Here is a 12,490-nt window from a genome sequence, read left to right on the forward strand (position 1 = left end):
TGAAAAAGTTCTGCACAAGGAGGAAAAGTTGTGAGGTTTTTCTCGGATCAGCTCGAGGCTGACCTGCGACCGGTATCAAAGTGCGGGCGGTAACGGGACTGTTCATCGCTCAGCCTGGGAACTGTGTGCACACCCGCCTCAGCACCCGCACACAAAAGGGGGGCACGGGGCAGAGAGGTGCCACGAACTCTGCGGGGGACCCCGAGCAGGGCTGGGGTCTTTCGAGGGCGGCAGCTACTGCCGCGCGTGGGTCGCGCCTTTTATCCCCGCCGCCTCCGTGTCCAATCCCGCGGGTCCCGGTGACAGCCGCGGGCACAGCCGCCTCCCGCGGGCCGCGCTGGGGGCGCGCCTGTGGCCTGCGGCTCTCGCTGCTCCGAGCCAGCGCGAGTGCCGCGGCCGCGGGGCATCGCGCCCCCTCCGCCCGCCCGGCGCGGCGGGCCCGGCCCGCGCCGCCCGTGGCCGTGGCCCGGCGGCGGGCGGAGGCGGCGGCGGGGGGCGGCGCGGGCCGCGCGGCGGGGCCGCCTGCACTGTCTCTTTAAGGGCGCTCCGTCTGGGGTGGCGCTTTCCTCCGCGAAGGCTCCTTTGATATTAATAGTGTTGGTGTCTTGAAACTGACGTAATGCGGGGAGACGGAGGTCCTGACAAGCGATAACAGTCCCGATAACGCGCCGGCCGCCCCGCGCTCCCAGGCCGCCGCCTCGCTGCCGGCGGGGCCGCCGCGCCGTGCCCCGGCCCGCGCCCCCCGGCCCGCCGCGCCCCCGCCCCCGCGCCGCACCGCACCGCCCGCCGGCGGGCCCGTCGCCCCCTCCCCGCCGAGCGGGGCCGAGGGGGGAGGCAGCGGCGCCGCGGCCCCCCGCCCCCCCCACTCCTCGGCCACCGCCACATAATCCGCGTCCAACTCCGCCGGCAGCAGGAGACGGTTCATGGCTCGCGCCGCGGCTCCACCATCTTCCAGGCTGCCGGGGCTGTTGCTGCCGGTTAATCAACAGGTAAGCGCGGGGGGGCGCGGGCGGGGGCGGCGGGAGGGCGCCGCGGCCGGCGGGCCGGGCGGGGGCGGCGCGGCGGCGGCGGGCGCGGGGGGGGCGCGCGCGGGGCGGGGGCGCGGCGCCCGCGGCAGCGTGGCGTGTGCCCGGGGGGGGGGGCAGCGGGGGTGCACCCCTTCCCCCAAAATACCCCCCCAAAAATACAAACAACAACAACAACAACAAAAGCGGCGGGTGGGTGGGCATAATCCCAGCAAAGGGTCTGCTCGGATTTCACAGGCTTCTCTCGGTGCATCCCCCCCACCCCCTGCGCCCCCCATTCGCCCCGCCGGAGGGTCAAAGCCATGTGTGATGGCTGGAAATTGGCGACTTCAAAACGGCGGTAGCCCCGCTGGAGTCGGGAGGGTCAAGTTCAGCGGCGGCGGCGGGCAGGGGGAGCAGCCCCCCGGCGCGGAGGCGGGGAGGGGAGCGGCGGCGGCCGCGGGCTGGTGCGGCTCTGCTCTGCCCTCCCCTCCGCGCCGCTCCGCGCCTTATCTCCGCGGCCGCCGGTTCCCCGGCACCGGGGCGCTCGGGGGGAGGGGAAGGGAGACGCGGGGGGTGGAAGTAGAAGACGAGCACAGAGGGTTCGCATCCGATGGGCTGCAGTCGCACAGTCCTGCCTCTCCTGCCGCTGCTGGAAGTTTTAATGGGGATCATGACAAGCGGGGCACAGAGACACCATCATGAAGAGTAGTAAGTTTGGGAAAAACTTTTTTCTTTTTTTTTTTTTTTTCCCGTTTTTTTTTTCTCCTTTTATTTTTTTTTCCCTTCCTATTTTCCCTGTCCTTTCCCTGGGACACACCGGGAGAGGCCGAGTGCGGAGAGGTGCTGCTCCGGGAGGAGGGCTTGGGATCCCTCCCGGTCACACCGGGGTAACAGGCGACATAGTGGTGGTGGTGATTTTTTTTTGTTGTTTAGGTTTTTTTTTTTTTTTTTTTTTTTTTTTAAATCAGAGGCAGAGAGACGTAAAACTTTTCCCTCTTAAAGGCGAAGCCCCACTGCCAGCACTGCGTCCCCGCGCCCGGCTCTCCCTGCCTGCCACAACTTCGTGGAGCGTCTCACCTCCCCGCCCCCCGGCCCGGGGGCTGCGGCGGGGGCTGCCCCCGCTGCAGCCACCCGCGTGTGGCTTTCCGAAGGGAGGAATGAATGGAGGCGAGGCCGGCGCTGGAGGGGCTGCGCTGCGGTGGGCGCTCCGCGGCCGGTGCCGCGGTGGGCGATCGTGGGTCCGGGGCCGCGCAGGGTCTGGCCCGGCGACTGCGGCCGCTGCGCTCTGCCCTGGGACACGAGAGGCTCCCCGAGGGGGCTTGACATTTCGGGGGCTTTGTTTATCGCCTCCCTGCTGCAAATCACGGCGCTCAGACACCCCGGCACTCCTACGCGGGTTCTAGTGGGGCCCGCTAGTCTCCTTTATCTTTTTTTTTCCACGACCGGTTGTGTTTTCTATCTGCAAATGGCAAACTTCTCCAGTGCACTGACTGAGCTAAGCTAACTAAGCGATAAGCTGGAGAGACGTCTCCTCTCCATCACTTCTTCTCCGCCAGTGCGAGCCCCTTGCCTGGCAGAGCAGGAGCTGGGTCACCCCAGCACCCTTGGGGAGCCAAAGCGACAAATCCCTTCCGAGGGGGAAAGACTGCCTAGTAAAGAAAGTATAAACTGCTCTGCAGACTATGCTGCCTTCACTGCTCTTATACTACGTAGCCCATTTTAAATGTTGATGGGAAGAGATAATAATTTAATGCGTCTCAGGTTATATTTGAGTCCAGTAAAGTCTCCCAAGAAACCATCAAACTTTTTTGTCATTTGGGCTGCCTTCAACTACGCGCAACTGAATCCTGTGGATGTTGGTGGCATCATGTTACTTTCCTGTTGGTTTTAGTAAAAATTGAACATTTAGAGAAGACTGCCAGAGTTAGAAATGCAAGGGGCAACAAAGGAAAGTAGTGGTAAGAGCCAGTTCCTGACGTGGACAAAATGAGAATAAAAGTTACAGTAGTCTTCTGAACTGCAGTCTGTGTTTGCCTCAGTTCATAACCTGTGTGTTAGGTTAGACGGCTCTCTCAGATATTCCACCAGAGTGACATTTAAAAAAAGAACTCCAAAAGAGTGAAGGTTGTTTTTTTTTTTTTTTTTTTTAAGTACTCTGGGTCTATGAGTAAACACACGGTTTGTGTGAGAACATCAACTATTTCCTGTAAATTGTGATGCTGACAAGACTGTCTGGAAATGATATCAACACTTTGAAAGATTTTTTCTTTCTATTTTAACCACTGAATGAAAGTCTGTTAATAATATGGTCAAACCAAACAAGTGGAACCTTTCTCTGTAGAGGGGAAAAAAAAGTATTTTTCTTTTTTCCCCTTGAATAATGTATACCTGGCTGAGGTTGCTACAAAGAAATCAGTGATTCTGAAGTTCAGTAGTGCATCAGTGCCTGTATGCAAGTTTATCCTCAGACTGTGACAACAGAAGCCTGTTTCACCTTTTTAAAATCAAGGGAGATTAGACATGAGAAAACAGTCAGTTCCTAATCCACCCTGTTCTGTCTGATTATCGCTTTTTTTTTTTTTTTTTGTTGCATATAATAACTTTCTCTGTTTTAAACTTTGCATATACATAGTCACAACAAAGTAAGTAAAGGGCAAAGTTGCATCAGCTTTTAAGTTTACATGTATTGCCTGTGATCCTCTAAAACAGACTCTAAATAACACTGAGCAGTCTTTGCCTGTGAGAGTACGGCTTTTTTTTTTTTTTAATTTCATAGCACTGTTAATAATGGAAAAGAATGTAAATGACAACTTCACAGATCTGAGATTTCTTTATGCATCAAACATGATGCAGTCAGGTTATCCTTTCATGTTTTTAATGCAGTTTTAGTATAATTTATATGGTAGCTTTATGGGTTGACTTACATTTTTATCAGTGAGAGTAAATTCAGTAACATTTGATGAAGCTCTAGCAGGATTATTTTCTATAATGTCTTGTCTAGCATTTGTAGTAAACTTTCATGGTGCACACTAATATTATGCCTGCTCTGGCTGAGTGTAAATAATGCTTTTATCGACATATCGTGATACTGCATTTATAACAGCAAAGTACTAATTCTTGTCTGTGGACTGGAGTGTCTGTGACATGCCATTGTTTCTTGTCAAATCTGTGTATTCCAATCATATTATATTTTAATGCTAGTTGACACGTTGGGTTTTGTATTTTCAAAGCATTGTGCAAACAATGACTAATTACTTTCTGTTCATGCGAATTATCTCTTTTAGCACTTTATCAGGCAGTTGCTTTGAAATAAAACTATTTTACATTACAGTGTGAAAGAGTTAAAAAATTAGCAGAGACATTTAGGAAAAAACCCAAAATGTAATTACAACCAGGCAACTTTTGGTACGTATTTAAATTTTTCTTTTTATGTGGAACTTTCCTTCTAAGGCTGGGGGGGCTGTATGTGTATGAATATTTATGTTTCTTACAAACTCTTGACAGTATTTTAATGTAATAATCTTAATAGAAACATTCTCAGATCTTAACTGAAGCCACACTGGCAGTATCGCTTTAATAAAGGTTTGTGGGTAACACCAAATAGAACATTGTGAGAAAGTTTATGGTTAAGTATTTTTGAACATGATAGGCTGGGAATCTGACAACCCTTTTTGTTAGGAGAAAGTATAGTGGAAATAAATTACATTTTTAATACAGTTGCAAGTAGAACAAACTACCACCTGGTAGTAAAAGTATTGGCCTTGAACAGAAATATAATCTGATTAAGGTATTCTAACTGGTGTGTAAAATGAAGCCATTCATTCAGTAAACTGACAACTTTCCAGTTGGTGTTTGCCCTTACTTAATTTAGTTTCCTCAACACAACTAGTGAGGTAGTCTGGGTCTGTTTTTGGAAGTCCTGGGCAACTGTAAACTTGGATATATTTGTCCCAAATATTATACCTCGTGAGTTAAAAAACAATTGGTTAAAAAGAATAGCAGGCAGGTATGAGAAAAAAAAAAAAAAGTGTTTCTTTTTTGTTTCTGAAACTTTCTCAAGTTCTTACCTAGTAAGAAAACAATGCTATTTTCAAATACTGGTGATTAATACTATAACCAGCGTAGTCTGCACCCATTTATTGTATAAATACCATTGCCTGTTGACCTTTGGATACATTAATTACAGCATATCTGGTCTAGGTTCTATTATTTTTGTCTGTCCAGAAGATAAATAAAGGTGCCCTTTCCAGTCCTTCTGGAGAAGAACTTTTTTTCTTGGTATTGTCATGAATTATGGAGTTCTTTTTCCTGTCCTGTGCCAATGAAGTTCTCTTTTGACTTTAAAAGATAAGCCTGCATCCAAAGAGAGAATATTTGATAATTTTAAAACTATTTGCACTTCAGTGTTTATGGTACTTAAAAACTTTCTGGGCTTTGCTTTTTTTGGACTGTTTGTTGCTAATTAAAAAAAAAAGCACAAAGAGTTATATTAGATGATGTAAAGGATTAAAGTACAATTACACCATTAAATAGTAAATGTTTACAAGGGCAAGACATGCAATTACATTTTTCAGATTATACTTATTATTCACTCCTTGATGTTATTTTGCACCTAATCAATAAAGGGCCTTCCAGAATGCAGCTCCTTCGCCAGTTGTATATGTGCCCGGAACACAAGAAATGCTGCTGGGGCAGAGGAGCACAGGGAGGCGAGGAAAGTGCTGGCATATTACTTTGACTTCTTGTCATGCAGACCAAGGCTCAAATGAAACACAGAGCAATGGGAGGATAGCTCCCCTAGTCTCAATTTAAATCCCCAGTGGACATTTTGTCACACACCAAAAGTGTTGCACAACCGAGCACCATTCCACTTGATGTGTTGTCTGGAGTCAGAGGAACCTCTGATTTGGCATCACGGGGTTTAGAAGACTGTGATTTAGGTGAACTGGCACAGCTACGTGTAAGAAATTTACAGCCATTATGTTTTATTCATATTCTGTGCTATCAGATTCTTATTTTCTAGTAAATTTAAAGTGGTTCTTTAAAATTTTATAATAACACCACCAGTGAAAAATACATTTAAATTTAACAGAACTTGCCAGTCGTTCTATCAGAGATTTTTAAGATGGTCTTGCTGCATTAACTAAGTAGTCTTATTCCTGCTGGGGATCTCTGTATGTGGATTTAGTAAAGCTCTCGAAAGAAAAAGCTTCATAAAATTGCATCGCTGCCACAGGTGGCGCTTCCGTAGGACATTTCTGCAGAACCCACTTGGTTCCATCCCATAAATTTCGGTGGAACTTTTCCGTCTCGTAAGGGATGTGTGTGAGTACAGCAGCTACAATAAGACTTTCTGCCTTGAAAATAGAATTATTTTGAATTGCAAAGTTTAGTACTAATAGTAATTTTTATTTTCTTAGCTGTAGTTGACGCATGTCTAATTTCTCATAAGTCTGCTTTCTTTCCAGGCTCAGATCATCTTTTCTCTTTTCCTTTACATTTATTTTAAAATATTTAATTTTTAAAATGTTACTAGCCCTTTAAAAACCAGTAATAAATGCTTTACAAGTGGCTAGACACCTTCCCTGGTGGTTTAATTTATACAAGCAGGAAACTTTCTCTCCTTCTTTCTCTCTCTCTTTCTTGTTTTCTTTAAACCAACTGACGTAATGCCAAACTTTGCTTTAAAAGAACAGACAGAAGTAATTGGTAGCTTTTAACTTTTAATAATGTTCTGGATTGGTTTTAGTGGCCAAACTGCATTTTTTTAAAATATCAAGTAAAAACGGGCTTGTGGCCTGAGGAAGAAAGGCCCTGTTGATGCAGTTATTTTTATTCTTGTTTTTCAATCTGTTATTAAAAATCTTTCCTGCTGAGCTCTGCTGGATTTCTCCAATTGCTCTTTGTGCTGGCTGGTGCATTTCAGGTTATGGTAACTTAAACTGTTTTCTGATTTTTACTTTTTTCCCCCCTTTGAGATGCTTTGTCCTTTTGTTTTTGTTGTTTTGTTTTGTTTGGTTTCAATTTTATTGCCCCCATTATTCCTTTTGCCTTGTCCAGCACCTGACTCCTTCTTTCAGAGAAACAATTTATTTTGATTCAGAGAGAAATAATATGTTAAATTTCTGTTTGATGGCTGTTCAATGAATATTATTTTCCTAGTATGAGTGTGTTTTACACCTGTTAGTGACGCTGCTTAGGAAGATACTAACTAGCCATTGCAGAACACATAAGAGATCTTATCTTTCTGAGTGCCCACTTTCTGTGTGTTCTCCACCCTGTTTCTTAAAGCTTCACGAGATTTTAAAATATGTTTAGTAATAGTTTCTAGTGATCAGTATCTATTTGTATTAACTTGATATTAGAAACAAGAAAACCCAACAAAAGGATTTTAAAAATAACCATAAAATCCAGTCAACATATTTTTTCAGCATTTCTTTATTTTGTTAGGGTTTTCTGTCTGTTTTCCTTAATTTCTTTTCTACATCTGTTGGGGTTTTGAGCACAAGAAAACTTTCTACAGTAAAAGATGAAGTTGGGCAATAGACTTCCTTGACGAAGTTGACGTCAGGACGACTTCATAAGTTGGCAAGTAGGAAAATCGTTCAAAGACTGAGTTGGCTTGTGCCAGTTTTCCCTTCCTTTAGGGGAGACACTCCACCCAGTAGGAGGTTACCCCACCCAATGTGGAGAGCTATAATTCAGTGGCAACACTTTAAATGTCAATCCTCCCTAGGGTTTAAACCCCAGACTTGTCTTGCCTCAATCTTTATATTTAATCTAACATTCAATCTGTTGAAGTAATATCTCATCTTCATAAGCACTTTTGGGGCCTGATCCTTCAGTCCAAATTCTTGAAAAATACTCACTGTCATCAGGGGGACTTTTGGATTCGGTAAAAGCTGCAGGATTTGCCTCTGCAGAGTTGTGTGTGTCTGTGTCTGTCTGTAAGTAAGATTGTGTCTGCCTAATTAATACTGTCTAATCCACATTGTTTAAGATGAAATTGTAAAATACTTAAAAATCCGAAGAAATACTGGAGAAGTAATGCTGTAAAAGAGATTTTCCTCAGTAAGTGAAGTGTACGTATTTTTAATTTATCAATTTCCCAGGTTGAAATATGATTTAAAAAGGGTCCAACTCTGAAGAATTTTAGGCATTTTTACCATTTTATTCTGTATTTCTTTATATCGTGCCACAGACATATTTTTGAATGCTGCTTGTAGCAATTTTTTCATCTGTAATGGAAAATGAAAATCATGGCTGTAGCTTAGTACCCACAGGAGGCATTGGGATACTTGGACAATACTGAGCGCGCTCAAGGAAAAATTAGGTTTTGGTGTATTTTCAAAGTCAACGTGTAATTTTTATAGGCATGTTTTACTTTTCGTGGTGTCTATTCTCAAGCATCCTTTTCACATCCCCCATTACACTTAGCAAGGCTAACAATGCAAGAGGGAATGTATAATTTGATACTGTAAAAATGTTATAGGAAAGTAGCTGGTTTGTTCATCTTTCTGTATTTTGAAAATATTCCAACAATTTTAGTTTACTAATAAATCTGGGAAAAAATGCCTGTAAAAGATGATGCTAAAAATCATCAATGTTAATGTTTCTCAGGAAGATTTACTTAAACAGTGCACTTCAGTTTTGCCTCAAACCATTTCAAGCCACCTCTGATCCAAGAATGTACCAGTTCTTGGTTCCTGGAAGATTAAGCATGACAGTTTCTATTATATAATGAACAGCAGTATTGTTTGAACAAAGGTAACATATTTTGATTTGTATACCTTTTTTTGGCAGCTGGCACTAGAGTGGATCTAAAATGAGTGGTGATCTAACAGTGTAAATATCTGAATGCTCTTGAAACACACAGTATAGATGTAGTGTGTTTAAATCATCGAATCTATCAACCTATATTATATAGAATGTGTATATACAAAGCCGTAAATGGTGTGTTCTGCTATCTGTAGCCTTCAAATGTGTATCCTTCGGGGTATTCCTGACCTACTTTGCCAAGTCTGCAATCTGAAGTACATACTGAAACTTAAAAAATTAAACATACAGGTTGGTGGGTCACCAAAAAAAAAAAAAAAAAAAAAAAGGCACAAGGGAATATTTGCTAGTAGTTAATTAAAAAGAGGGGAAAAAAGGCATGTTCTGCCTAGCCAAATACCTTGCAGACTGCTTTTGGATATCCCAGTGGCATTACAGGGACTAATTTAAAAAAACAAAATCTCAACTTACCTAAAAATGGTTGAAGTAGATACTGAAGCTAAGTATTGCCTAAAATTCTTATATTCAGGTGTAGTTTAATGAAAGTTAAATGAGTTAGGATAAAGTAATTTTCTTTGAGGGTGAAGGGTTTCAGTGTTTCCAACATATGAGTCTTCTTGACTTTCTCACATGCCACTCTTCAGGCAGAAGCTGTGAGATGTGGAACATAAAAACTTATGCAGGTGAAACTTTGCTTCATGAGTTCAGTTAATGAAAGAAAGATAACTCCACTTTCCTAATCTGAACGTAGTTTGCTTTTCTATTTAGAGTTCTCAGTGTTAGATGTATGAAATGCACTCAGCAGACGTTGGCCAGCTGCAGTTACAGAGTACAAACCAAAAATGCAATACACATTGATCATTGCTGAACCTTTTCCTCCTGCACAAATAGATACGGACACACATGCACACACACAATTAATAAACTAAACCTTGCCCCAAATACCTGAGGGAAAAGCTTGTGAAAATAGATTAGCCTTACCATGTGCCTTGCAGGTAAACAGTATCTGCCTCTGCTGGAGCAGTGGGAGAGGAGAACTGCTGAACAGAGGCTGCCTGCCCATGCCGCCCAGGCACCCAGCTCTGGAAGCTGAAATCTGGGGGCCCTCAGTAAAATTCCCACCTCTCATTTCAGCTGTTACAGTGGTAGGAAGGAGGAAATATTAACTCATGTCTCCCATCTACTGTGTATACTGTTTTCTTTCTGTGGCCTGCTACAGACATCTGAAATTTATGCCATCCAATTAGTCTCCTTTTACATTCCTCAGATCTGGAGTTTTCTTTAGAACTAAAGTCCTATTTGCATGTTACGTCTATCATGAAAAAAAAATAATGTAATGGATTAAATTAATCCTGTAATAGTTGTTTGAGCATACTGTAGGAATGTAAATAATTTTGTGGCATTGAGCTCATATTTCCAGTCTTATGGGGGGTAAGATCAGAAGTTATCAACAGCATATATCTGAGTCATTCAGCTACAATAAATCTTCTAACAAATACCCAACCTTTGCACACCCAGAGATATTCTCCAAGACTGTTGAAACTCTGCACACACCTGTATCTTATGTGTAAGTCCTTATGCATGACTAGTAGATGTATCTTCAACTGCAATCAGATAGTATGTTGTGCTACAGCAGTTGCAATCAAAGTAGTCCGTGGACAAAAAGTTTGATTGCCACTTGATTGCTGCTGGCTGCGTGGCCCTCAAGGTTGCCTTTTCCCTGTAGAAAGTCCCAAAGGATCATTAGTTAAAAAGCTGTGTGGAGCATGGCACTGACTCCAGCTCTGCCAGAACTCAGGATCCAAAGTGTGAAGTGCCTCATCAATATCAGGTCAGAAGTGATTGTGCATAATTCTTTTCTATCTAGGTGTCATTCTGTCATATGTAAGGTATGCTCTGCCTCTGTTACTCTGTTTCTCCCTCATGCAGATCGCTCTCTTCGGCTGCCCTGCACACATACATCCATTCTAAAAATACATGGACATGGAAGTCCATCTGTGTTGCATAATTTTTTTACAAAAACACCAGTGTTTGTATTGTTCTTTCTCTGAGCCCTTAATGAGTTTAAAGAATTTAATGTGACTTAATGAGGGTTCTTATTCTATTTCTGACACAGACACTAATGAGGAAAAAGTAGAACAAATTGAAAACCAACTTTTACTTGCTAGTTTCATGATGTCATCAGATGCAGGATATTACAACTCCTGGAAAAATTTACAAATCTAGGCAAGAATCCATTTTGCATCACTGCCTTTCAGTTGTTTGTGACATGAGGTTTGCTAGCAGAAAAGCAAAAGTTAGCATAACTTGATTTTTTTTTCAAGTTTTTTTTTGTTTGTTTTTTTTTGGTTTTTTTTTTTTTTTTTGGCAAATGATCTTGGAAAAGTGAATTGAACCTGCTTTGTTTGTCAACCTGGCAGAAACTTAGATACTACCAAAGACTGATTAATCTCTCTGATTATGGCTCTGATCTGCCCCTGTATTTGGAAGGGACAAAACTTCTCGTAGCTCCATCTAGAGTGAGATCCAGTCCTCATTGGGCAACCTCTAATTCTGTTGCAGTTTACTGAGAGAGAACTGATTTTTGGGGCTTCATGTTACACTTACTAGAGTTTGGTACTTTCTAGCAGTTCGCTGGACCAAGGACACAGTAACAATATTTTGTAAGGCACCACCTTGCTTTTATGTTGCCCCACTCAGGATGGTCAAAGGAGTATTTCACTGCGTGAAGCTGCCCTGCAGCAGGACCACAGTTGGTCTGGTCTGTCACCTTTAAAAATGATTATTGTGGTTGGAAAACAGTTCATTTCCCAAAAGGGAATGAAAAGTAAAAGTAGGTTTAAGAAGTGCACCTGCTTATAAGCCCTGCTACCTCTCACTGGCTTCACGACCATGCTTTTATCTTGTGCTCACCAACCTCTCTGTGAAAGGCTTGTGGAGATGGCAGTGAAGGACAGCAGTGTAGAAACAGGGACTGAAGGTCTGGTGTGACAGGTACATTTCTATGGAAGCAGGCTCTAATGCCCTCACAAGGGTGCATGCCATGCCATCTGAATGTGCCATCAGGCCAAGGGAAGCAGGGACTTTAGTAATCCACAAAATGTGCTTTTGGAATAACCAAACTGCAGACAATTGCAGCGTAGTACATAAAATGCTTTTTTATGGCATCTGATTTTTTTTTCCCAGTTAGTATTTTTAACAATATCAAATAAATTGCACAATCTTTGATTTCTTAGGTTGATGTTAACCCTTGGTTCCTCTGTGAGGTATTTTATGGCTTTGCATTTTATTTTTTTTACAATTAGTTGTTGGCTTTATATTTTTAACTGCAACAAAAGATATTTAAAAAATAATAATAATAATTTGAATTGGAAATATGGGCATTTTTGACTAACTTTCTTGAGCATTTTCATACAAACAGAAGAAAGTAACTTGTTTGGTTGGTTTTTACGTATGTATATATGTGTTTGTGGTTTGTTCTTTTTTTTAATAAAAGTATTCATAATGTGGTAGTTCAACAAACATGAGTATATTCTGAAAATATTTCTCACAAATAGCAGGTCTGGGTTGATAGCTTATAAGCAGACAGAGTCTAGAGCCACAAAACTATCTTCTGGCATTTTAAAACACTGGAAAGTAAGATTTATTGGACCTTAAATATCCCAGTGGTGCAGATTTATTTGGTGTTCATGGAAGTCTCAGCTTAA

At 43.0% G+C, this 12,490-nt stretch overlaps 1 protein-coding gene across 6 annotated transcripts in view; it reads left to right on the forward strand.

Annotated features, from left to right (window-relative positions):
• The first annotated feature begins 859 nt into the window (after positions 1-859).
• Positions 860-12,490, forward strand: part of TRPS1 (transcriptional repressor GATA binding 1) — a 212,505-nt gene continuing 200,874 nt past the window's right edge. For 4 of the 6 annotated variants that reach the window (XM_021546559.2, XM_077782366.1, XM_077782361.1 and 1 more), the window contains exon 1: positions 860-989. Coding sequence is in view for 1 of the 6 variants with exons in the window: in XM_077782363.1 (XP_077638489.1) it covers positions 1,706-1,715 (10 nt within the window). In the remaining 5 variants the exon portion in view is untranslated. Of the gene's footprint in view, positions 990-1,540; positions 1,716-12,490 lie in introns of those variants that run through there. The other 2 variants (XM_021546558.3, XM_077782363.1) reach the window with 1 other exon arrangement.

Source organism: Lonchura striata, chromosome 1 (assembly GCF_046129695.1).
Source record: "Lonchura striata isolate bLonStr1 chromosome 1, bLonStr1.mat, whole genome shotgun sequence".
NCBI lineage: Eukaryota > Metazoa > Chordata > Aves > Passeriformes > Estrildidae > Lonchura > Lonchura striata.